Source organism: Rhipicephalus microplus, chromosome 3 (assembly GCF_043290135.1).
Source record: "Rhipicephalus microplus isolate Deutch F79 chromosome 3, USDA_Rmic, whole genome shotgun sequence".
NCBI classification, from domain to species: Eukaryota; Metazoa; Arthropoda; class Arachnida; order Ixodida; family Ixodidae; genus Rhipicephalus; species Rhipicephalus microplus.
The window spans coordinates 91,891,210-91,914,966 of record NC_134702.1 but is presented as its reverse complement, the minus strand read 5'-3'; the positions used below and the strand labels follow the sequence as shown (position 1 = coordinate 91,914,966).

Here is a 23,757-nt window from a genome sequence, read left to right as displayed (position 1 = left end):
AGCGGTGTGCCTAGTCAGGAAGGTTAGCCAGAAGTGACACTGTGATGCCATCCCGCCCAGGCCGTCGCATTTTCACTAGTGCAGCCCGTAAACTGAAAACGTGTATGGCGCACCGAGCTCGGCGTTAGGGGTGCCGGAATACGTATATTCTGGGCCTATGGGGTCAGTTGCGCGACATATGTATCGGTCGCACAATTCTCGCGTGAGTTGATCTGTAGTGCCCTGATAGGCATGCAGAGCACGGCGGAGCTGGCGTTGCGTTTCTGCCCGAGTGCTGAAGGGATCCAGAAGGCTACGAAATAGCCGCCAGGTGCCCTTAGAGCTCATTTGGTTCGCCGCCTTCATGCAGGTGTCAGCCCGATTTGAATCAGCAAGCTGCTCACAGCATGCAGCAGCCTCTGCAGTGAGCGCCTCAATGCGAGAGCGAAGGCTTTGCTTGAGGCGTTGCGGTTGAGGCGTTTCATACGTTTCTAGCGCTTTATAAGCCCGCGGCGAGAGTTCTAGAAGGAGCTGGCCGATACTGCAGCGAAGTTACGCATCGCCTTGCGCGCCGGAACGCCGTCTCCCCTGATGCGAGCTTGGCAACATGAACTACGTGAACGCTTCCAGCCATAGAGTTTCCTAAAATATATCCGGAAACTGAATGCTTCGAGCGTTTGATAGCCACCTCGTCTCTGGCGGTGGCTGCATGGCGTTGTAGGCACAAACCTTGTGCCCACCCTGAGGTGCTACGCTGTGCGAGGCAGTCGTGCTTTGGGCCGTCACAATTACCTGTTTTAAATGCGAAGCATTTCTTAGCGACAGTACTGAAAGTTGGGCGAGTTGGTACTCATTCATAACTTCTTTGCGCAAACACGTACACGGACACAAGGAAAAGAGGCAAACAACACGGGCGCAAACTCACAACTGGTTTATTTTGAACAACGAACTGTACTTATATCTTCACGTAGCCCACACGCCCCCCATATTAGAAACATGGGAGATAAATATGTTAGCCAAGCTTCCGTCACCATGTCCGATAAAGAATTTGACTTTTTGAAAGGCACGTGCAACAATCCGTTTGCAGATGCGTGAACTTTTCAATTTTTGTTGTTTTGTGGTTCTTATCATGACGTAGCGCTGAATAAGCTTTCTTTAGGCTATCTCGTTTGTTCCTGGATCCACTGATGGGGGGGCGTGTGGGCTACGTGAAGATATAAGTACAGTTCGTTGTTCAAAACAAACCAGTTGTGAGTTTGCGCCCGTGTTGTTTGCCTCTTTTCCTTGTGTCCGTGTACGTGTTTGCGCAAAGAAGTTATGAATTTCTTAGCGAACTTCAGCTACTTTGAGCGTAGCTATCCATCCGTCCGTCCGTCCGTCCGTCCGTCCATCCGTCCATCCATCCATCCATCCATCCATCCATCCATCCATCCATCCAACTAGCTGCCTACGACTTTTAGCTCTCCTGGCCGTTTCGATAATGGTATCAATACCGAACTTGGTATGGCATATCATGACGGCATGAAGAACATATTTGACTACTCATAACATGAATATCGTGACATGCCTGTCATGTAACAGTATGACTACATGTCACGCTCATGATGCGCTCGCGGCCGTTTAGCTAGCGTCACATATACAAAATTTGCTATTACGGTATGTGAATGGATGACGAAGGTATGTGACTGGCGCAAACCTGATAATCATGAGATGCGTGTCATGTAACAACATCACTACATGCCGCACTCATTATGCGCTCGCGGCCATTTCACTAGCTTCACATGTACCAAACCCGGTATTACGGCACGTGAACGGACGACATAGGTAAATGACACATCCAAACATGATAATCACGACATGCGTGTCATGTAACAACATGACTACATGCCACACTCATGATGCGCTCGTGGCCATTTCGCTAGCTTCACATATGCCAAATTTGGTATTACGTGACGTCAATTGATGACCAAGGTATTCGACTGGTGCAAACATGATAATCATGAAATACGTGTCATGTGAGAACATGACTACACTCCACAGTCAAGGCGCCAATACATTTCGATGTGACGCGGTGCGCGTGCTCGCCGGCGTTCATTTCGTTGCATCACGCCGGCGATGCCACGCCAGGCATCGGTCCTGCGATATACTCGCAGACGCGAGCCATCCTGCGTTGCTTTGACGCATGCGTGTTTCAGCGCGTCCGGCGTCCATTCGTCACGAAAAGAGGGAGATGCAGTGTTGTCTGGGTAACGCATCGGCACGAAAGGCAGCCTGTCGCAATTCGCGCCGGTTGCTGTCGGGCCGGGCCGATGGGCGCTGGTCGCGCCTAGCGTCAGACTACAGAGTGCTCGCGTTTTGATAACATTGCCTCACTGTGCCAAGCGTGCGCGCACGTCAAGGCTACATTGGAGTATAATGGGCCCTTCATGATGCGCTCGCAGCCATTCTCCTAGCTCCACATTTACCAAATTAGGTGTTACGTGACGTCAATGGATGACGAAATATATGACTGGTGCAAACATGATAATCCTGACACGCGTGTTATGTAAGAACTTGACAACATACCACGCTAACAGCGTGCTCACAGCCATTTCGCTCGCTCCACATATACTAGATTTAGTATCACGTGATGTGAATAGATGACGACGTTAAACGACACATCTAAACATGATAATCATGGCACGGAAGTCATGTACGGCATCATTTACCTCCACGTCGTAACGTTGTGCTGATTTTGATTGATTGATTTGTGGGGTTTAACGTCCCAAAACCACCATTTGATTATGAGAGACGCCGTAGTGGAGGGCTCCGGAAATTTTGACCACCTGGGGTTCTTTAACGTGTACCCAAATCTGAGTACACGGGCCTACAACATTTCCGCCTCCATCGGAAATGCAGCCGCCGCAGCCGGGAATCGAACCCGCGACCTGCGGGTCAGCAGCCGAGTACCTTAGCCACTAGACCACCGCGGCGGGGCGTGCTGATTTTTAAGTGGCATATCAACCTTTTTCATTCGTATTTCGCATATCATCGATTCCCACTGTACGTGGGATCTACCAATTTTTGTAAGTATCTAATATTTTACATAAATAAATGCTTTTTATTGTGCTGTTAGAATGTTCTTTTTTAAAGATTCTGCGCGAGGAGCGGCTTAAAGGAGTGTGGCTAGAGCTAAATATTTTCCTCGCAACTTTTACTTGAACAATCAATCAAACTATCCATCAATGACTTGACTGCATCTGGAGGTTTCCTTCAACAAATCCTAGGACCCCAGAGGTTCTGGGGTGCCTGTCATTTAAACCTTTACAGAGCATTTTTCGAAGGGACGGCTTTCAGCCCTCTCATAGTAGAGTAACCAAGTACTCTAAATTGTTAACCCCTTTTTGAAAACACACAGCAGTATTGTTTTTTTTTCCAGAGGTCTTACCTATAATCTGGACGGCTGACTGCTCTCCCATAGTTGAATGCGAAGTACTCGAAATTGTTTGAACACTTTTTCTAAACACATTCAGTACGAGGTGCTCGGGAAGGCTTTGTGCTCTCCCAGAGTAGAGTAGCAAGTACTCAAAATTGTTCACCGCTTTTTATAAACATGCTCATCGGTAGTAAAAGTCATACTCTGAGTAATAATAGATGTTCAGCGGGGACGGCTTTATGCTCTTCCATGGTAGCGCACCAAGTACTCAAAATCGTTGAGCACTTTTTCTAAGCACATCATCGCTATAGTAAAAGACATGCGATAGAGAAAAGTTTCGTCACCATGGCCTTATTAAGTGTGAGGTCCACGGGATGCCTTAATTCTCTCCCAATATAGTGTACCAAGTGTTCTAAATCTTACTTTTTCAAAGCAAACGCTTGCAACGGAGTCCTCTTTCGAGCCCCCGTATGAGAGTACGAGTTGCACTTTGATTTGTCCACGTATTAAGGCGAAAGCCTTTTGAGACTCATACTTGCGGCGTCCGTCCGTCCGTGCTCCGAATGGTGCCAGCTGTGGCTTCTCCCCTCACACTTTCTCTGCAATCACGGGAGGGTACAGCAGCGCACATCAACAGGTGCGTCACCACGGACGTGGCTCTTCCCCCTTACACTCTCTCATCAATCATGTGATTGCTGAAAGAGTGTAAATGAGACAGGAAAATGAAAGACACGACAAATAAATTCAGTTGATGTTTAGCGCTTCCCGGTGTACAGTTTTTTTTATTCTTTTGTATATTCTAGGATGAGAGGTCTCATTGCAGTGTTCGGACTAAGGGATCCCTTTCTGTATGTATGCCTCTCTCTATATGTAACCCCCCTCCCACTTAAAGAAGCCCCCCAACTTAATTGCGCGCAATGAACTGCAATTGTCTTCTTTCCTCTCAGCTAGTTCTTTCAGTCGAATGGCCACAGGGTTTCACCGAACACACTTTGAAATTTCACGAGGTGTCAGAATTTTTTTTCTCTAAGCTTAGATTACTTGTTTCACCCTACTATGTTAGACATCGTCCGCCTCGGTGATGAAACAGTGCTTACGGTGCTCAACTGCTACCCCGTAGGTAGCGGGTTCGATCCCCGCTGAGGTGGTTACACCTCGATGGAGGCGAAGCGATAGAGGCCCCTGCACCCCGCCATGTCAGTGCATGTTTACGAACACCAGATGGCTATAATTTCCGGAGCCCCCCCCCCCCCCCGACACACACACACACTACAGCGTCTCTCATAAATGACATCGCGGTTGGTTGGTTCCTCAACACCTTGGCGCAACCCACCTAGGGGTAATAGGCCATGAATGGGACGGTGCCTTGCCTTTTAAATTAGTTCACTTCTTGAAAGGGAGCGTTGGATTTTTGGGACGTGAAACCCCAGATGTAATTAATATGGCCTACATACCACCCCTTGCAGAACCCGAATATTCCTGAATCTTACAAATGAGTTGCATGCGTGGTGCAAAAACGTATGCAAAAAAAAAAAAGATGTAAGCGAGTTCTACACCTCGTGACACCTGCACGAACCGCAGGGCGTTGATTCGCCTGTTTCCCTTGTGTTTATTTTGTAAACTATAAAATCCACAAAACGTCAAAATAAAAAAAACAGAGCAGCAGAAAACGTGCCTTCTGCTGCTCTGCAGAGACAGATAGCAGAGACACGTCTCTGTCTCTGTTTTCTGCTGTTCTGCCTTTTTTCCGATTTCGACGTTTTGTGGCTTTTGTAGTTTACTTAGTATGTACCAACTTGCCCAACAAGCGACTCTCCTGAACGCGTTTATCTTGTGTTCATCTGTTATTTTTGTTTGATTTTGCGATATCTTCTATCCTTTGCGGTTCCTTTTTTTGTGATCACCTTATTTGATGCGGCATTATATTTTCTGTTCTATGGTGGTTCTTTCTATTTCGTAAGTGCAGAGCAATTTAGGGGTATGGGCTGACGTATGTTGTGGTCGCCTGGCATCACGCAGGCATAACCACGTATTAAAATGGAAATAAAAAGAGGAAGTAAGCGAGAAATGAAAGAAGAGAAAAAGAGGACAACGAAAAGAAAAACAAAAACCAAAAAAGAGAAAGAAGACAAACCGCGAAAGAGGACAACATAGAGAGGAGGAAAGAAAGAAAAAACAGAAAAAATTACAGAATATCCACTGAGTGAATGGTGATGAGTGGGGCGAAGCATCCTTCCGTGCGTGCGTTCGTCCATCCGTGCTTCCGTCCATCCGTGCTTCCGTCCGTCCGTGCTTCCGTCCGTGCTTCCGTCTGTGCTTCCGCGCATTTATCTTTCTGTCTGTCTGTCTGTCTGTCTGTCTGTCTGTCCGCCCGCTCGCCCAGCTGTCCGTCCGTCTTTCCGTCAACTAAACGAAATCGTCATGTATACGAAAACCGCTAACGCCACCTGTAGTGATATTATTTCCAAGGACTTATACACACAATGCGATCTATTGAGCAAATATTAACTAGAGGTGACTACATACAACAACAACGACGTCAACAACGATAACTAGTACTACTTCTCTTATTACTACTGCTACTACAGAGGAGGAAATGGAGCTTCGACCCTGAAACACAATTGATTCCTCCATCATAGGAATCGCTAAAACACGAAAGGAAAACATGTCCTTATAGAAGCAGTTTAATGTTTACTGTGTACTGATAAAACCAGCTTGCGCAGTGTCTGTTTGTGTTTGGCAGCTATGCCCCGTTTAATGTGTATGCGTCCACGTTGGCGCTTAGTGATACGTCTCCATCACAGCGACTTACACCCATCAATAGTAAGCGAATAAGCCGCTTCGGTCATAGATGCTCGTGGCAGCTGTAGTAGGTAACAATGAGAGCGGAACCAGAGAAGGCGATGTGACAGCCAGAGGAGCGTGACTGATTGGATGCCGAACTTGGGTTGAGGTCGCCTAATCGCAGCATGTTGGAGTTATAGGACACCACTGCCCGACCAGAGGGAAACGCGACGTGCGACGTGTCGTCCCTTTGGCCGGCCCCAATCGTTCGCGGAGCGAGCCCTTGTGAGGAACGTGGAATTAAAGGCAGGTAAAGCAGATGGGCGTCGCAGAATGATATTTTTCGCATGGATAGATGTAATGAGCGGCGCCGACGGTCAGGGTATGGTCGCCACCTAGGGTTGTGTGTTAAGCCGTTGACAAAATTGCACTTCTTCTATTGGGAACACGCCGAATGGAACGGACGCCTAGAAAGGACGCGTTGAAGGAACTAATCGTGGATGTTACGATCGTGATTCGTTGCTGCGCTTCAACAAGAACGCTGTGAGGGGATGGTAGATATAAAAGGTCTATTTTTAAAGTTTACAAAACATTTGTCGTTGCACTGTAAATAGCTTGCCCATCAAGTGTTGTCACTGACAGCTTAGTGACATCTTAGACACTGACATCTTAGGGAACACCGGCATAAAACACTTTCGTGTTAAAAAACAAAGAAGACTAGCCAGCTCCGCAATCTCTTCAGGATTCGCGCCACAAGTACGAAACTGCTTCAGTTGCTATCTGCAGTGCTGCTCCGAGCATGATGCGTCTTACTAAGTACGCTGGTGTTCCACTTCCACATCTCTCTTGCACAAATCTGTGTCTAACTACCGACGCCAGCGTTTCGCTGTCACTTCGCATGGTTCTTCTTCGAAACCTTATTATTATTTAGTACATGATGCGAATGCGTTGGCCTGACTTTTCCCATGACGCAATGGTCAAGCCTCCTGACCCTGTCGTGGGTGTACTGGAAAGCCAGGCTTTGATGGTCGTAAGCTGGCGATCTGATGAGCCTTTCGAAGCGAACAAGCGTAATACCGGGCCCCAGTGAGCCGCAGTCGCAGGGAACGTGTTATGATGTGCATGCATTGTCGTTGCAGGCTTTGCACGTAATTTCTATTTCTTCCGCTCCCCACCACTCCCCGATTTGAACAGGTGAACGATATGATTTCGTTTATAGTTGTATAAGTGTTAAGGCTTGTGCTCAACTTGTGTATCGCCGCGATTGTCTAGTGGCTAATGTACTCGGCTACTGACGCACAGGTCGCGGTATTGAATCCCGGCTGTGGCGGCTGCATTTTCGATGAAGGCGAGAACGCTGTAGGCTCTTGTGCTCAGATTTGGGTGAACGTTAAAGAAACCCAGGTGATCGAAATTTCCGGAGCCCTCCACTACGGCGTCTATCATAATCATATGGTGGTTTTGGGACGTTAAACACCACATATCAATCAATCTGCTTGTGTATCAAACGCGGGACCTGCATGACGCCAACGCGAGATATGAGATGGCGTGACACTAACGCGCGACGTGATGCGCTGACAGGGCAGTCTTTTGAAATGCCCGGAAGTAAGAATTCTAGGCACTACAGTAAGATTTCGGCAGTGGCTATAGCTCGGCTATGCCACAATATAAATGGCTTGAACTACGGACGAACGGGCGCGCGAACGAACAGGCGGACGGATGGATGGATGGACGGATCGAGCTCACTGGTGTCAAGCGCTAGCCCAACAGTGACGTCACTCAAGGAGCTTGTAGGCCTTCTCCGGTGCGTCAGCTGTGCGCCATGTGACGCCACTTCTGTTCGGGCATGCGCAGCATGGCTCCCAATAAGGCACGCGAAACAGCTCAACCTCGGGCAGTGTAGACCTTGGATGACATCCGGTTTCGTTCACCGATGTGCCTGAATAGCATCGGTGGGCAAGAAGAGCATTACAAAATAGCCCTCTAATGTTCTACACTTTCCTTCTTTTACTTGGCAAATATATATTTAAATAAATGTTCTTTTGAGCTGCATAAAGACTACAAGAAATTGCCTTGAACAGGGCTTTCAAAAGCTGAAGGGCTTTCCAAAGCTGTTCGGCCATTATTGTGCAGGATATTTGCGTCAACCAATTCACGTTCTAATAGTGTGGACAACCATTATTAGTAGGCTAATCGTTTGAGCCGTCATCTTTATCGTTCCAGTTCAGAAAGTTCAACTGTTCTTGCGGGGTAAGTAACACACTCACAACAAGGAACTGAAGGGAAGGGGGAGTGATTTTTAAATGAAAACAATAGAAAAGTGAGCTCCGAAACTGTCTCTCAGAGGGAGGACACCTCAACAGTAGCTCACGAGGGGGGGGGGGGTATGGAGGGATCAAAAGGGTAGGATTAAAACGTATAAAAATAGAGGGAGCGGAAGGGTAGCGCGAGGCGCAGGGAGGGACACATACGGAAGTAAGGAGAAGATAGGAAAGAGGGAGTCGGTCGCAGGAGTCCGAGGACGGAGCACCACTCCGCGAGAGCTCTTGTTGGCGTCAGGAGATGCCGTAGAGCGAGCCAGTAGGCCAGAGCTGCGCTGTCGTCGGAGATCGCGGGGGCACAACCAGTCGGCATGAAATCCAGTAAGCGAGTGAAGGAACTGAAGTGTTTGAGAGGCGCAAAGACAGAACAGTATCGCAAAATGGGACTAGTGAGACAGAACTATGTCTTGTGACGACATTGATTAATCTCCTGCCACTAGGACCCTCACCGATGTATCTTCATCTGATATATTATGTCTCCACGTGATTCGCGATACGCGCTGCAGAACCGGATCCTTGCGATTGTGGTGTGGTAGCAGTTAGGGGCCATATTCCTGAAAACTAGTAAAATATGGGGATGTTTGGGAGCTTCGTTCTTATTTCCTCCTCACTGTCTCTTTCAGGGCCGAACCACTTTAATGTCTCCGCTTGTGTGCGAGTCATGTTGTTGTTATTTACCCAATTTTCGGGGGCATACTCTTCATAAACTGGTATGTGCCATTGAAAATTGGTAAGTTCCCCCACTCGCTACCAGTCATGCATATTGTTACGGGGGCGGGACGTCGACGAAGGGAGCAGACATGTAGGTGGAAGATTAAACTGTTTATTCAGCCAAACCCATGGCCGCGTAAAAAGAGAGTCGGATTACAGCAACAGACTGGCACTGATAGCGGGGAGCAGACCGTCGGCCATCGATCAACTGACAAACGGCGAAGCGGGTCCGCATCTATACACTTGCCATCGAATATTCTAGCCTTATTGCTAGCGAAGTTCCATAATAATATATGATCTTCTCAATGTTGGCGTAATCTTAACAAAATGATTTACTGCCATCCCGAAGCTTCTAATGTAGGCGTGGTTTGCGCTGAGAATCACTGACCGTGAAACCATATGGAAACATACATAAAGAACGGACACTCCCGTAGAACCCTGTGGCCCAGGTACTGCACTGCTTTCAGCGCCACGAGTGGTTGGTCAGACCGGATAATATCTTCAGCATGAATAAAATAACAAAACTTGATTCTTTCTGCCGATTGGATTTGAACACGCACCCTCATGCTCCGAAAGCGAGTGTCTTTTTTAGGGGCAAAACTCCTTATAGCGGCACCCGTTCGTCCCCCGTAGTATGTAACAAGTATAACATTTTGACCTCCAAGGTGGTGCCGGTGAGAGGCTTCTTCTGTGCGTTGTTGAACATAAAAAAATAGTGCTCAATGTACATGTCAATGGCTGCTAATGGGGAATGAGAGACAGGAGCATTCGGCTTTTAGTTAACGCGCAGGCTGCGGTCACTATTAGCAGCCATTGGCATGTACATTGAGCACTATCTGACAAGAAAGGGTTGCTACGTTATACTCGCTGGGTGTAACCTCCTTAGCTTTAGAAAGGTTTAGCGAGCGTTGAGCCGCAGTGCCATGAATACAATGAACTTGTATATACCATGAATGAACTCGAGGTGGTTAAAAATGGGAAGTAGATACGAAGCGCAAGCCGTAAGAAAGTAAAAGCCGAATTCTCCGCCTCTCATTTCCCATCAGCAGCCATTGGCATGTACATTGAGCACTATCTGACTGAAAAAGTTTGCTATACGTCATACTCGCTGGGCGTAACTTCCGTGGTTTTCGAAAGGTTTAGCGAGCGTTCGGCCGCAGTGCCTTGAATACAGTGAACTAGTGTATACCATGAACTCGGGGTGGTTAAAGGTGGGAAGTGGACCCGAAGCGCAAGCCGTAAGAAAGTGTGCGTGTGCCACCTCTCGTTTAGTCCGCAGGTCGCGGGATCAAATCCCGGCTGTGGCGGCTGCATTTCCGATGCAGGCGGAAATGTTGTAGGCCCGTGTACTCAGATTTAGGTGCACGTTAAAGAACCCCAGGTGGTCAAAAATTCCGGAGCCCTCCACTACGGCGTCTCTCATAATCAAACAGTGGTTTTGGGACGTTAAACCCCACAAATCAATCAATCAATCAATCTCGTTTAGTCCTTGGAATGTCCGCTGGATGGCGGTGCTTCTATATGGGGAATATATGATGAAAAGATGCGAGATGGTGGTACTTGGAGTGTTGAATAGGCTGACGAACGGACACCTAGACAGGTGCATGGATGGACGGACGCAGGGGCGGCTGCATGGACGAACGCAGGGACAGACGCACGAACAGACGCACGCACGGACGGGCTGATGGACGCATGGACGGTCACACTGACGGACGCATGGACGGACGGAAGCAAGAACGAATGGACGGACGAATTCTTCGCCCCACTCTCCATCATTCACTCCGTGGATATGCTGCCATTTTTTTCACTAGGCTACACACCATAACTTCCGCGACGGGAATACATGTGCAGCACATCTAAACCACATGACTGTGCCTCTGTGCGCAAAAGAAATGTAGAAAGACAGCACTTTCTAGTCATACTTCATTGTTTTCTGTTGTAACGCATTAAAAGTCCTCAGCGGGACATGATGTAGAGCAGATAAGAGAAAATTGCATAAATTAACAAAATTTCTTCTTTGCAAAAAATAATGCCAAACTTGGGTGCTTAATGTACTCCTGATAAGGCTAATAAATGTGTTAATATAGAAATAAAAGCTAGGATGGGTACGCCATGTAGCGATAAGTCAGACCGTTCTTTGCTGGAAAAAGCTCCAGTGGCCACTCTTCATATACCATATTTCTCTATGATGAAACGGGGCGATAACAAAACATGACGAGATAATTTAGCGATGGGTCAGACCGTTCTTTGTTGGGCCACAGAAAAGCTCCAGTGGCCATCTAGCGATGAGTCAGATCGTTCTTTGCTGGGCCACGGAAAAGCTCCAGTGGCCACTCTTTATATACCATATTTCTCTATGATGAAACAGGATGATAACAAAACATGGCGAGATAATTTAGCGATGGGCCAGACCGTTCTTTGCTGGGCCACAGAAAAGCTCCAGTGGCCACTCTTTATATACCATATTTTTCTATGATGAAACGGGGTGATAACAAAACATGACGAGATAATGTGGCATTGTCCCCCTCTGAAAAAGGCATCGTTACAATGCTTTATCAAAAAATTACAGCCTATCCACGGAATGAATGATGACGAGTGGGGCGAAGCGTCCATCAATCCGTCCATGCGTCCATGCGTCCGTCCGTTCATACATGCGCCCATTAGTGCGTCTGTCCATCCGTACGTGCGCCCACTAGTGCGTCCGTCTAAGCGTGCGTCCATGTGTGTGCCTGTCTGTCCGTCCGTGTGTCTGTCTAACTAGTGAACACTTGAAGTACCACCATCTTGATTCTTTTTACCATATATATTCGTCATAAACAAGTACCGCCATCCAGCGGACAATCCAAGGACTAAAAGAGAGCATATATTACATTTCTGCTTTCAGCGTTTCGTTAACACCGAGAGCGTCATAACGACACCGTGCTACGTTTTTCGTAACATGTGTACATGCATGAATATGTGCCCGAGGGCAGGTATGTGCCACTGGTATGCGGGTACGTTCCAAAGGCTACGTACTTCGACAACGGGACGCGCAAGCCACGCCATAAGGAGCTTCGCCGCTAAAAGATGAAAGTACAACAATAAATAAAATCAACAATAGGTACAAGCAATAAACCCCAGCAACAACAACAAATAGGTTCGCGCATGAAAGGGCTTGAGGCGTATGACATGGACGACTTCGGGTCGAGCACGGCGCCATTGAGAGTTCTCAACGCCGTCGGGAAGAACCTCATAGTTGAATGGGCCGAGTCGTACCGAAAAGTACCGTCGCAGAAGTTTTCCACTGAGCCCACGTCGGCGTATCGGCGTCCATACCCAGATACGGTCTCCGGGCTGGTACTCAACGAAGCTTCGTCGAAGATTGTGACGGAGGTTGTCGGTCGCCTGCTGATTCTTGATGCGGAGGCATCAAGAATGAACAGGCGTCGATGCCTAAAATTATATTCGGCGTAGAGCGTTGTCGAAATCTTTGATGAGATTTACCAAAACGCTCGACTTTCTTATCTAAAAACAGAAACACAAACGTACAGTAAAGTATAATCCACTTAACAGCCGATTCTTGAAACATATCTGCAAAGTAATAGCTTGATACGGTTGGCGAGTCAAGGAGTAAAGAGTCAAAAATTTTGCTGTGGTAAACACTGCATGCTCCATCCACCCCTTCCCATGTTTCATGCTACAGCGCAGCTGAAACACTTTCCTACATTCCCGTTCGTCACAATTTTCTTTTCTTCAATAATGAACCCCGTCTGGCTTTTGGACAAACCCTTTGATATAGCAGTGCGCCTTTTATCGTAGTTTTAGTGACGGTGTACGTCTATTTCACAGTTCTTATGTTTACGTGCGCCTGTGCGTCATTGACGTGTGAGCTCACAAGTGGAGCATCTTTATTCACTACCTGTTCACTGCCTGTATTCGAAAAGTCATAGTTGACTCTTATGAAGGGTCGAACAGGGTAGCATGGAAAGTTATACAGCAAATCTGTTCAGCAGAACCTCGCAATGCGGAAAAACAGCTCACGCCGGAATTCGTAGCCTCCCGGTCCGCTCAGCTGTTGTAGCGACAGTCCAGAAGAAGGCGTTGGTCCCACGTTGGCATACCACATCAGAACCAATTTTTGTCAAAACTTAAGCATTATTGAAGGTCCACAGGAATTTCCTTGTGACTTTGTTCTTTGTATGACCAAATTACCCATCATGAGCTTAAACACGATTTGGAAGTTTCTTAACTTACTGAGAGATATATGTAGAGGAAGACTAATGAAAGGCGCGAGGTGGTCCTTCCGACAAGGTGCAATGAATAAATTCATTCCATTGCAAAGACGACATACTGAAGTACTTTGGCACTGTCTATTCGAAGAACACTGAACACATTGCAAGGAGGTGTGGCACTCTTCAAAGACGTTGCGAGCTAAAATCAGACCAAGAAAGCTAGCGGACGGTTTCGATTAGAAGCTAAGTGTACGTGTTCTGCGTTTCTTTAGTGTATTACGTAACACACCAGTGTCCGTCAACACCTCTGCACCGATGGCTGCCATGAACATAAACCTTTTAAACATAAACCAAGTAAAATGTATGGTTTAAGAGTACTTTAAAGACATGCAAAGGAACGTGTGCATTTCCATCGTTTTGCTGTCTTCTCATTTCCTTGCTTCCTTGTGCAAGCACTAGGAAACGAAAGTGTTGCATTGCGAAAGAAGCGAACTTTCGCCAATGACTACTAAGTCGTGTCCTTCTTGACATACCCGCAACATCTTTAACAGCAGCGCACGTCACGGATGATCTACGCTGGCTTGCTGAAAATTTTTAGCAGCGGTCCATTTTCTTACGTCAAGGTACGATCACCGACAAACACCCCAGTGCCTTCTTCAAGCTCCGCAACACCGCGCAGACCGAAGCGCAGCGCACAAGCAACAAACGAAGCAAAACAAAGCTTTGGAACTCACTCTCCGCACCCCATATCCAGCCCGAGCCTTGCAGAGGCGAGCGGGAGGGTGTTCGCGTGGGACCTGGCATGTCTCCAGAGCAACGACGCCGCAAAACCGAAGCCCCTCCTTCGCGCCGGCTTCTCGCACGTGGTGTGGGCACAGCATTGGAACCACGGCACAACGATGAAGTTGCTTGCATTGCAAGCGACAGAAGCGGCAACAGCAGCGGCATGATCGCCGCTGCCGCAGAGAGGCTGCTGCCGGTTTCTTTTTTGCGCTAAGTTCTTTCGGCTCTGCCGCACTACAAATAGACGACGAAAGGGTGGGCACCCGGGAGGCGGACCCATCTCGGGGTGCCACCCGCGGCGCAAACACCACCCAGGGAACAGAACCCGAGGTGGGTCGGTTTTCGAGTCTCTCGCCTGAGGGCGTTACCGCGAGGGGTGGGCGGAGGGCGCGGCCTGCGGGGGCCCCTGTCGACACCTCGGCGAGTAGGCGCCAGACAATGGAACTTGTCGACACGGGACGGTCATCCCACAACACGTTCAGCATCGCCGCCCTCATGGCGAATGAGCCTCCGATCGCACAGGCTTACCTCCAGCCCGGATCGTCGCCGGTCGGCGGAGGAGACGCACCGTCGGCCGGAAGAACTGCGTACCAGGCCGGGGACTGCTGCCTGGCTACCGACTGGGCCAGCACTCCCAGCTACGTCGCCAGCACGCCGGTGAAAGACATGGAAGGTGAGCGTTTAGCGACAGGCGTTGCGATGATGTCGCCTTCCTCTCCCGTCTTTGCTAAGCTCGGATGTTGCGGAACACTTGGGGAGAGGGAGGAGTGGTGGTGATTTTTTTTTTCTTTCGCTACGCGTGTTCTCGCATGCGACGACGAGATTGCGGTGACATGAACAACTGTCGTCGCTTTTTTTTCTGTTCTCCGAATGAGTGTCGCGTCTCGTCACCGGATATTGAGTCGTTCCTCGCGCGACGCTCGGGTTTTGGAGTGCAAAAAATGCGCCTCAGCTCCCTTGGAGGTAATTGTGACCTTGTCGGTAAATTCATCGGCTACGTTGTGCCGCTGTCGGATGTTACACTGTGGGTTCGACTGATCGATGCGTCGGCTGCATTCCAGTATGAATAAAATGCAAGAATGTTCGCACGCTGTATATATTTAAATGCCTGTTAGAGGAACCGCGGTGGTCCATATTTGTCCGCAGCGCTAATTTCCACCTTCAGACGTCGACCAAGAGTGTGCACTCAGAGTTCCGGAGAGCTTAGCTCTGTTCATTATGAACTCGTGCAAAGTTCCACGGCATCTGTTTTCCCGGACACTTTCGATGCACTTGCCTTTGTGGCTTGGCATCACTGCATTTTTCCAGGTTGTGTGATTGATTGATTGATTTGTGGGGTTTAACGTTCCAAAACCACCATATGATTATGAGAGACGCCGTAGTGGAGGACTCCGGAAATTTTGACCACCTGGGGTTCTTTAACGTGCACCCGAATCTGAGCACACGGTCCTACGACATTTCCGCCTCCATCGGAAATGCAGCCGCCGCAGCCGGGATTCGATCCCGCGACCTGCAGGTTGTGTGAAGTTTAGTATAGACATCGGTGAGAAAAATGTCGTCTATTGTGATTGGTGTCACTTTCCTATCTAGGTCCCTAAAGGTAACTTACTGTAAAATATCGTTCGATCGGCAAGAGCAGTTTGTATACTGCGTTTGAACATGTTCCACGTTGAAGTGAATGCATTATCGCGCTCATACGTCTTACAAAGCTAACCACCGTTTAAACTTGTTAATGTGATTGACTGCAGTCACATTGTGATTCATACGGACAGCATTCCCAACGAGAAACAAATTAGCCGAGCCAGCGCTAAGTCATGCAAGGCTAGGTTACAGAATGAGGGCATGCTTCAACTTATCTCGTTAGCCATCTGTACAGAATCCTTAAGTGATCACCGAGCGTGTGCCGGTCTATGGTGATGATAGCTTTCTACCTACGGCGCACGGCGAACCTCAGCCATAATAGCTCTGCGGTGAAATTCCCATAATGCGTTTGTGGCACGGAAATCGTGCAGATGCCTCGTTACGTTTCAACGTCTCTTATCTGTACATGGCGCTTGGGCGGTCATTTAGCGCGTGCCAGTTCACGACGATGATAATTTTCTATCCCCGATACACCGCAAACCTCGACCATAACGAATCCGCCGCAAAACAAGATGGGTGCGAAGAAAAGAAAGTGCGAACCTGAGGGCTTGTCTCTTTTATAAGACACAATATTAATGAAAAACTACCGAGCAATAATGCAAGGGAAAGTATGGGGGCTGTTATTAGAAGTAATTGCAGTGTAATGTGAAGGAAAGTGGACGAAGAGATAGCTTGCCGCCGGCAGGATTCGAACCCGAGAACTTGTAGTGTAAGTGTGAAGACAGAAAAGTGGAACGAAAGATAACTTGCCATCAGCAGGATCCGAACCTGCGACCTTCAGCATTGGCAGTATCTGAAGCTGTGACCTTCCTATACTTTCCCTGGCATTATTGTCGGTTAGTTCCCGCTAATATGTGGGTACGAAAAGCGACAATCAGGGTCACCACTGACTGACCTTCTGTATGTTGACCCCTTTTGTGCCTAAGAAACAAGCAGCAGCGCTTCACTTAAGAATGCAAGCGACGATTTGCACAAATGGGGTCATACCAGAACTTGTCAGGAACTGAGCACTTTCGTCGAGCCTGCGTTCGCGCTCTACATGTAATTAATCCACATCGTACGCTTCTAAACTGTCCTGATACTGGGGTACGTAATTACAATGAAAAATATTCATAAGAGAAATAAGTTTCTCTAATATTGTAAAAAATTATCTCGATATTCTATAAAGTTTAAACATATCGTTCTCGCACCGTGAATTCTTTATTCTTTATTCATCAGATACCCCGCAGCGCCCGAAGGCGTTATAGCAGGGGGGTTACATGAATAAATGACGTATATCTCCGTTCACACACACAATACAACTTTGTTCACACATAAATAACTGAAATACATTTTCGTTCACACACATAGTAGAATTTTGTTCACACATCAATACATCTTCGTTCAGGTTACAGCACGGGTTTACAGCAGTGAATAAAATATACCTTCGTTCCCACTATGTACTTGCATTTCAGTTAGCCTGTTCCTATGTTTAAACGTTTTAGGAAAAAGTGAATTGGCACACATGTTCGTTTTAGCTGGGTATTCCCGAATTTTGAAACTATGATCAAAACGTTTCGAAGTGTAATGAGGGTTGTGTAGGTACATTTCTCTATTAATTCCAGTTTTATTATAGTAAATGCAGTAAAGAAATTTTAATCTCTGCTTCTGGCGTCGGTCAGAAAGACACTCCCATCGTAGCTCAGCCTTCATTGCAGTGCAGCTCTCCCCCCTTCCGTACCGTCCCAAGACGAACCTGGCAGCACAATTTTGTAATTGTTCAAGAGCAGCAATGAAGGTTACCTTCATTGCTGCTCTCGGTTGTAGGGCCACTTCACGACGAAGCGCAGGAACAAGCGATATACAAAATACGTCCGCTGCATTGTCTACACGTGCCATACTGTAGAGCAGTAACCTGCGATGCGTATTTTGATAAGTGAACTTAAACGTATACTCTTCCAATGAGGACCTCGTCTCGGGAGACTAAATTTGTCGGGTGGACTCGGTCCATCATAAGCGAGTACGCGCCATAAAAAAAAAAGGGGGGGGGGAGAGGAAGGGCATCTCATTACTCGCCACCGATACATTAAAAATGGACACGGCAACAATTAGCCAAACAATACATGCCGTAGAAACTGAAAGCGGGCATGTAGTAAGGAATAAAATGAAGCAGGCCCCTCACAGTCGATGTGGGAAGAAGAAGCCCTAGCCTATAGGGTAAGCCCTCTTTGCTCATTTTGTACCAATATGAAACAATCGAGCATTATTTTTTTTTACAGTTGCGCTGCTTCAATTTACCGAACAAAAATCATTCTTAAAGCGCCTCTCAATAAAGTTGGATTGGATTTCGTCATTTCTAATATCCTCTCTTCGGGAGCCTCCTCATCGGGTCGTTGTCACCGGTATGTCAGTATCTGTTCCGCAGGAGGAAGATTCTTACTCGAATAAGGACGTGTTTTGAACGCAAGTCTCTAAATTACAAAAATAATTTCTTCTAACCATTTTATAATGCACCAGATAAACAATTAATATGCGATTCCTTCAATATAACCATTCGTTTCTTGGCCAATCCCCCAGAGTGAGTGTGAGCCATACATATAGACAATAATAATAATAATAATAATAATAATAATAATAATAATAATAATAATAATAATAATAATAATAATAATAATAATAATAATAATAATAATAATAATAATAATAATAATAATGCATTACGGTGCAGTTTTGTGACTACGTTAGTGGAGCATTGTGAACTCTTTCGCAACGAACCACTAACAACTTGCCCAAATGGCTGTTTTGCTACAATACGTTAGCGAAGCGAAGGCATCTTTCCGTGCATGCCTGGTTTCAGGCGTGGCACCTCTAGTGTTTCGTTAAAAAATCTCTCTCAAAACATTGCATCCTTCGCCCCTTCCCGGTTTTCACGTTACTGCAGTGGAAACACCCATAGCTACGTGCCTCGCCCCTCCGCGCAGTATTTTTCTTATCCACTTCAATTAATGTCAGTGCACCTCAAATGTACCATGCTGTATAGATAGATGCAACAATTATGTCCCCTACGCTTTTCTTGGCCAAAATTTATGTTGGATTAATTCGGTGGATGAAAACGCATGTACAGTCTTTCGTGCAAGCTTGATCAATAAGCACGTTTGCTCAAGAAGCTTGCACAAATTGTTGTACTGTAGTCATACATGTGTGCATAGACTGGAAAGTATGTGCAGCACTTCCTGTGATCTGTCCAAGGAGGTTTAAAAAAATTGATGTGGATCCACGAAGTACATGCCGATGATGGAGCGAAGCTTCATTGACGCAAGGATGAACAATAAAAGAATGTTTATAAAATTCATCTGTTCGTCCGGTCATGGACGGACGGATGGGTGGACGGCCGGACAGATAGATGCACGGGCGGACAGATGGGAAAGACAGATGCACTGACATGGTACGGTCTATTGTAAAACCTGTATGCGCGCTATGAACGCTCTATGTACGGTATATGTAACACCAGTGTTTCGACCCGATGGAAAGCTGCGAGCCGCTTACCCCATAAAATATGCTTTTGAGACAAGCGAGACTTCTTGCACTAGATGCGTTCGCATAAAGAAATAGTTCAGTGTTGGTCCCGAAATAGATTTCGCTTTTCGTTTTTAAACTCTGTATTAAAGGCACACGTTCCTTACAAGCGAAAAAAAATTCCGCCATATCCACGAAGTGAATGATGATGAGTGGGCGAAGCTCCGGGGGTAAACCTGGTAAACCATGAATCCTCTGTACATTTTGCCCACTCGATTTTATTACATCGCTCCCCCTAGCGTACGTCGCCGCACTAAATCGAACGATTGCCTTCAACCAATGACACGCGCCATATGTGACATCATTCCTATTTTATAAGATCTCGCGTCTTTCACCAACTACAAGTACCGCTTTCTAGTTTATAACATCTTGCATCTTTTCATCATCAGCTACAAGTACCATCATCTAGTAAACACTACAAGAACTAAACGAGAGGTGGCTACATACAGGAGACGGTACCGCCATCTAGTGAACACTGCAAGAACTAAACTAGAGGTGGCTACATACAGGCTACAGGGGACGCACAGCCCACGCCCTAAGGAGCTTCGCCCCTAAAAGAAATCTAGCAGTAGCTAAGCTTGGCTATGCCAGTATATACGTAGCGTGAGCTATTCGCGGCGAGATGGGGCTATAGGTGGCAGAACATTCAGCGCAAGTGTGGATAGGTGGTAGGCGGCGCGTATACAAATACAGGCAGTGGCTCTTCGTTGCGTGTGGTCTGAGACGATTGTCGGAGGATGAAATGCGTTGACTGCAGTTTACTGTTAATATCTATGCTCTTATCCACTGACTCGGTGCACGACTCTTACGCCACGTTAACATTACCCGTGAGTAAAGCACATTCTGCCTTTCATATAGAGATGCTCGCCTTGGGTGACTCTCTTTACGCTTTCGCTCTAAATTAGGCCTTTGCTTGTACGTGGTTAGCTTGTGTTCCGCCTGCTAAGCACGGCTATAGCGTGACTGAACTACTTATTTACACCTTTGTCATCGGCACACTACAAAAAAGAGAGAAAGAAAGATCGTAGACAACCCGCATATCTGTGCGATTCGTTCAGTATACCACCGTATACGCACCTTCTACGCATATGATCTGTTTTTTCTCAATCTGTTCACCATTGAGTGTGGGACAGACGATAAGTCTAATCAGGAGAGCTTAGTGGCTGACGGCGCTTTGTGCTACACTGCGTTTACCACGTGTACGCTCATGTTCTTGCACCAGTAAAAGTCTTACATAAGAGTTCAACAAAAAGCATTCATCGATGGATTACGTGCATGGCAGTGCTACAACAAAGGCCTGGTTAATGGAACAACAATCTGTTATGTGTTTTTTTAGACAAAAAATGACCACTGCCTTCCATCGGTCGCTATCAATGTCACAAAAACGCTGAAAAAATTGTAAAATAAGATCAAATTTTCAGTGAAGTTACACGACATTATATATAAGGCATGCCATCGGAACTATATGTCGTGATTTACATTTCATGGTCCTGCAGCTCTTACGGTGGTTTAGTTCACATGGCATGTTGCAAAATTGGCATGGTATGGCATGATTGTATGGCGAACACAAGCGACAGACCCTAACATGAAAATCATGACATGCGTTTCATGTAACATTACTACATGCCGCGCTCATGATGTGCTCGCGGCCTTTTCGATAGCATCACATATACCAAATTTGATATTACAGTACGTGAATATATGACAAAGGTGTGTGACTGGTGCAAACATGATAATCATGAGATGCGTGTCATGTAACAACATGACTACATGCTATGCTCATGATGCGCTGGCGGCCGTTTCGCTATCTTCACTTATACCAAATTTCGTATTACGGGACGTGAATGGATGACGAAGGCATGATACTGGTGCAAACATGATAAACATATGAGATGCATCTCATGTAATAACATGACTACATGCTATGCTCATGATGCGCTCATGACTGTTTCGCTAGCTTTCCATGTACCAAAATAGATATCAAGTCCGAAGCCCACGGGACGGCTTTACGCTCTCCCATCGTAGAGTCGGTAGAGTACCAAGTACTCTAAATAGTTAAACACTTTTTCTAAACACACAATGTCCTAATTGTTATCGATGCGGTCTCATCAAGTGTGAGGTCCAAGGGACGGCTTTCAGCTCTCCCACGTTAAAGTAACGAGTACTCAAAATTGTTAACCAGTTTCTCCTAGCATACTTTGCGGTATTTGTTGATATGGGCTAGTGGGCGGCTATATGCTCTCTCGTGGTCGAGTACCTAGCACTCTAAATCGTTACCCACTTTTTCGAAACACGCAACCAAGCGCGAGGCTGTCACACCTGTCCCGTTATTAGGGAGGCAATCGCCGGGCTAATTCCAAGGGTCGAAGTATCGGCCCCCCGAACCGCACCACGAAAGCGTGGACAATTTAGAAGTGGTCCTTTTTGGCGCGCCAGCGGACGCCGGCTGTGGTCCAAAGAACAAGTCAGAGCCGAGAGTTGATAAACAACAAATTATATTCTCAAAATTGGCAGATCGAAAACAATACACGAGAATGCACACGCCACAATAGTTACATACAATACGTCACCAACCAATCAACACACTACACAGTACAATTAGCCCCACTCGAACAACGGACACAGACAACAATACGCACTACAATGCAGTCGCATGCATTGAACAACCAAGACACTCAAGACTAAAGGGATAGAAAACCTATTCAGTCCAAAGTTCTTGGAACCAAAGTCTAGATGATACTCTTCCGAGAATCACTCACTCAAAGTCCAGCGTTGTTGTCGTTCCGCAGCTCTCGAAGTTTCTCTTCCAGGAAACCTCCCGTCTTCAATTGGCCACTCTTCCAACTTCAACTTCTTCGCCGGAAATCCGTCGGCTTCACACACGCAGCTGTTGCCACGCGTCCTCGCTCGATAGCGGTAAACCCACGCTCTTGCCTGTAGCTCGAGCCGTCCCTACGGACCAAAACTTCGCCGACTACACGGCGGAATCTCTACGCACTCTGGCGCTCACTTCCGTCTCCTCCTGTTCTGTCACTACGGGCAGAACCTTCGCCGACTACACGGCGGAATTCCTACGCGCTCCGGCGCTAACGTTCCGTCTTCTCCTGATTTCTCGTCTCGGCCGCTCGGTTAAATACCTTGCGCGCGACATTCCAGATGTTTCTCGTCATTTCGTCGGCGCGATACGCAGCGAAGGCTGGGGAGAGGCACGAGACGGTTCGACTGCCCTCTCCGGAGGATGATTCACTCGGTCTGACCCCGCCTCCTTCGTTCTAGAAAAATCGCGGTCTTGCTGGGCCGCCGATGTGGGGTGAGGAGGATCGTCTGCGAAGCCGTGCTTCTGCGGGGAGAGCGCGCGCCCGGGAGCCCTGGATGTTTGCTTTCTTTTTTTTTCTTTTTACCTCGCGGCGTTTCTGCCGCCCGTTGTCGCAAGGATTTGGCGGCGCGCTCTTGTTTAGCGCTCGTTCTGTGACAGAGGCACACGGGAAAGCTTTATGCTCTCCCATATATAGAGTGGCGAGTACTCACAATCGTTCACCACTTTCTCTGAACACACAACAGTACGCTGTTGACCAAACAAGTGGTCTAACTGGTTTATGGCGTAATTATTGTCGACCCGGCCTCATCAAACATGAGGCCCACGGGACGACTGTATGCTCTTCTATAGTAGAGTACCAAATACTCAAAATCGTTCACCACTTTTTCGAAACACACATTTATACTATCCCCTAGTGGAGTACTGAGTACTATAAATTGTTAAGTGCTTTTAGGGGCGAAGCTCCTCTAGTCTAACTTTGTCCTGCGTCAGGCGTAACCGCCCAGACAGACAGACAGACAGACAGACAGACAGACAGACAGACAGACAGACAGACAGACAGACAGACAGACAGACAGACGGACGGACAGACGGACAGATGGACAGTCGGACGGACAGACAGACGGACAGACAGACAGACGGACAGATGGACAGATGGACAGACAGACAGACAGACAGACAGACAGACAGACAGACAGACAGACAGACAGACAGACAGACAAAATGACGGATGGACGCTTCGCGCCACTTATCATATTTCACTCCGTGGATATGCTATGATTTTTTTCTAAACACACGTTTTGTCTGCATTAGAGAGAGCTTAAAATTCCCCATAGTAGAGCATATATGCGTAGTACTCTGAATTGTCAAATGTTTTTTTTTTCTTTCTAAACAGCAGCTGGATGCCGACTGTGACATCTTACGGCTCTCCCTTAGTAGAGCGCGCATAGTTCTTTAAAGCGTTCGCAATTTATTCTAAACACATTAGGTAGTTCTAGAATATTACACAGAATGAAGAATAATATCAGATCGGTGGCAGAA

General features: G+C 47.1%; 1 protein-coding gene across 1 annotated transcript in view; it reads left to right on the top strand.

Moving 5' to 3' along the window:
• Positions 1 to 14,642: 14,642 nt before the first annotated feature.
• The window catches only part of LOC119159793 (T-box transcription factor 1), a 140,079-nt gene continuing 130,964 nt past the window's right edge, over positions 14,643 to 23,757 (top strand). The window contains exon 1 of the mRNA XM_037412646.2: positions 14,643 to 14,877. Within this exon, the coding sequence (XP_037268543.2) occupies positions 14,643 to 14,877 (235 nt within the window). The remainder of the gene's footprint in view (positions 14,878 to 23,757) is intronic.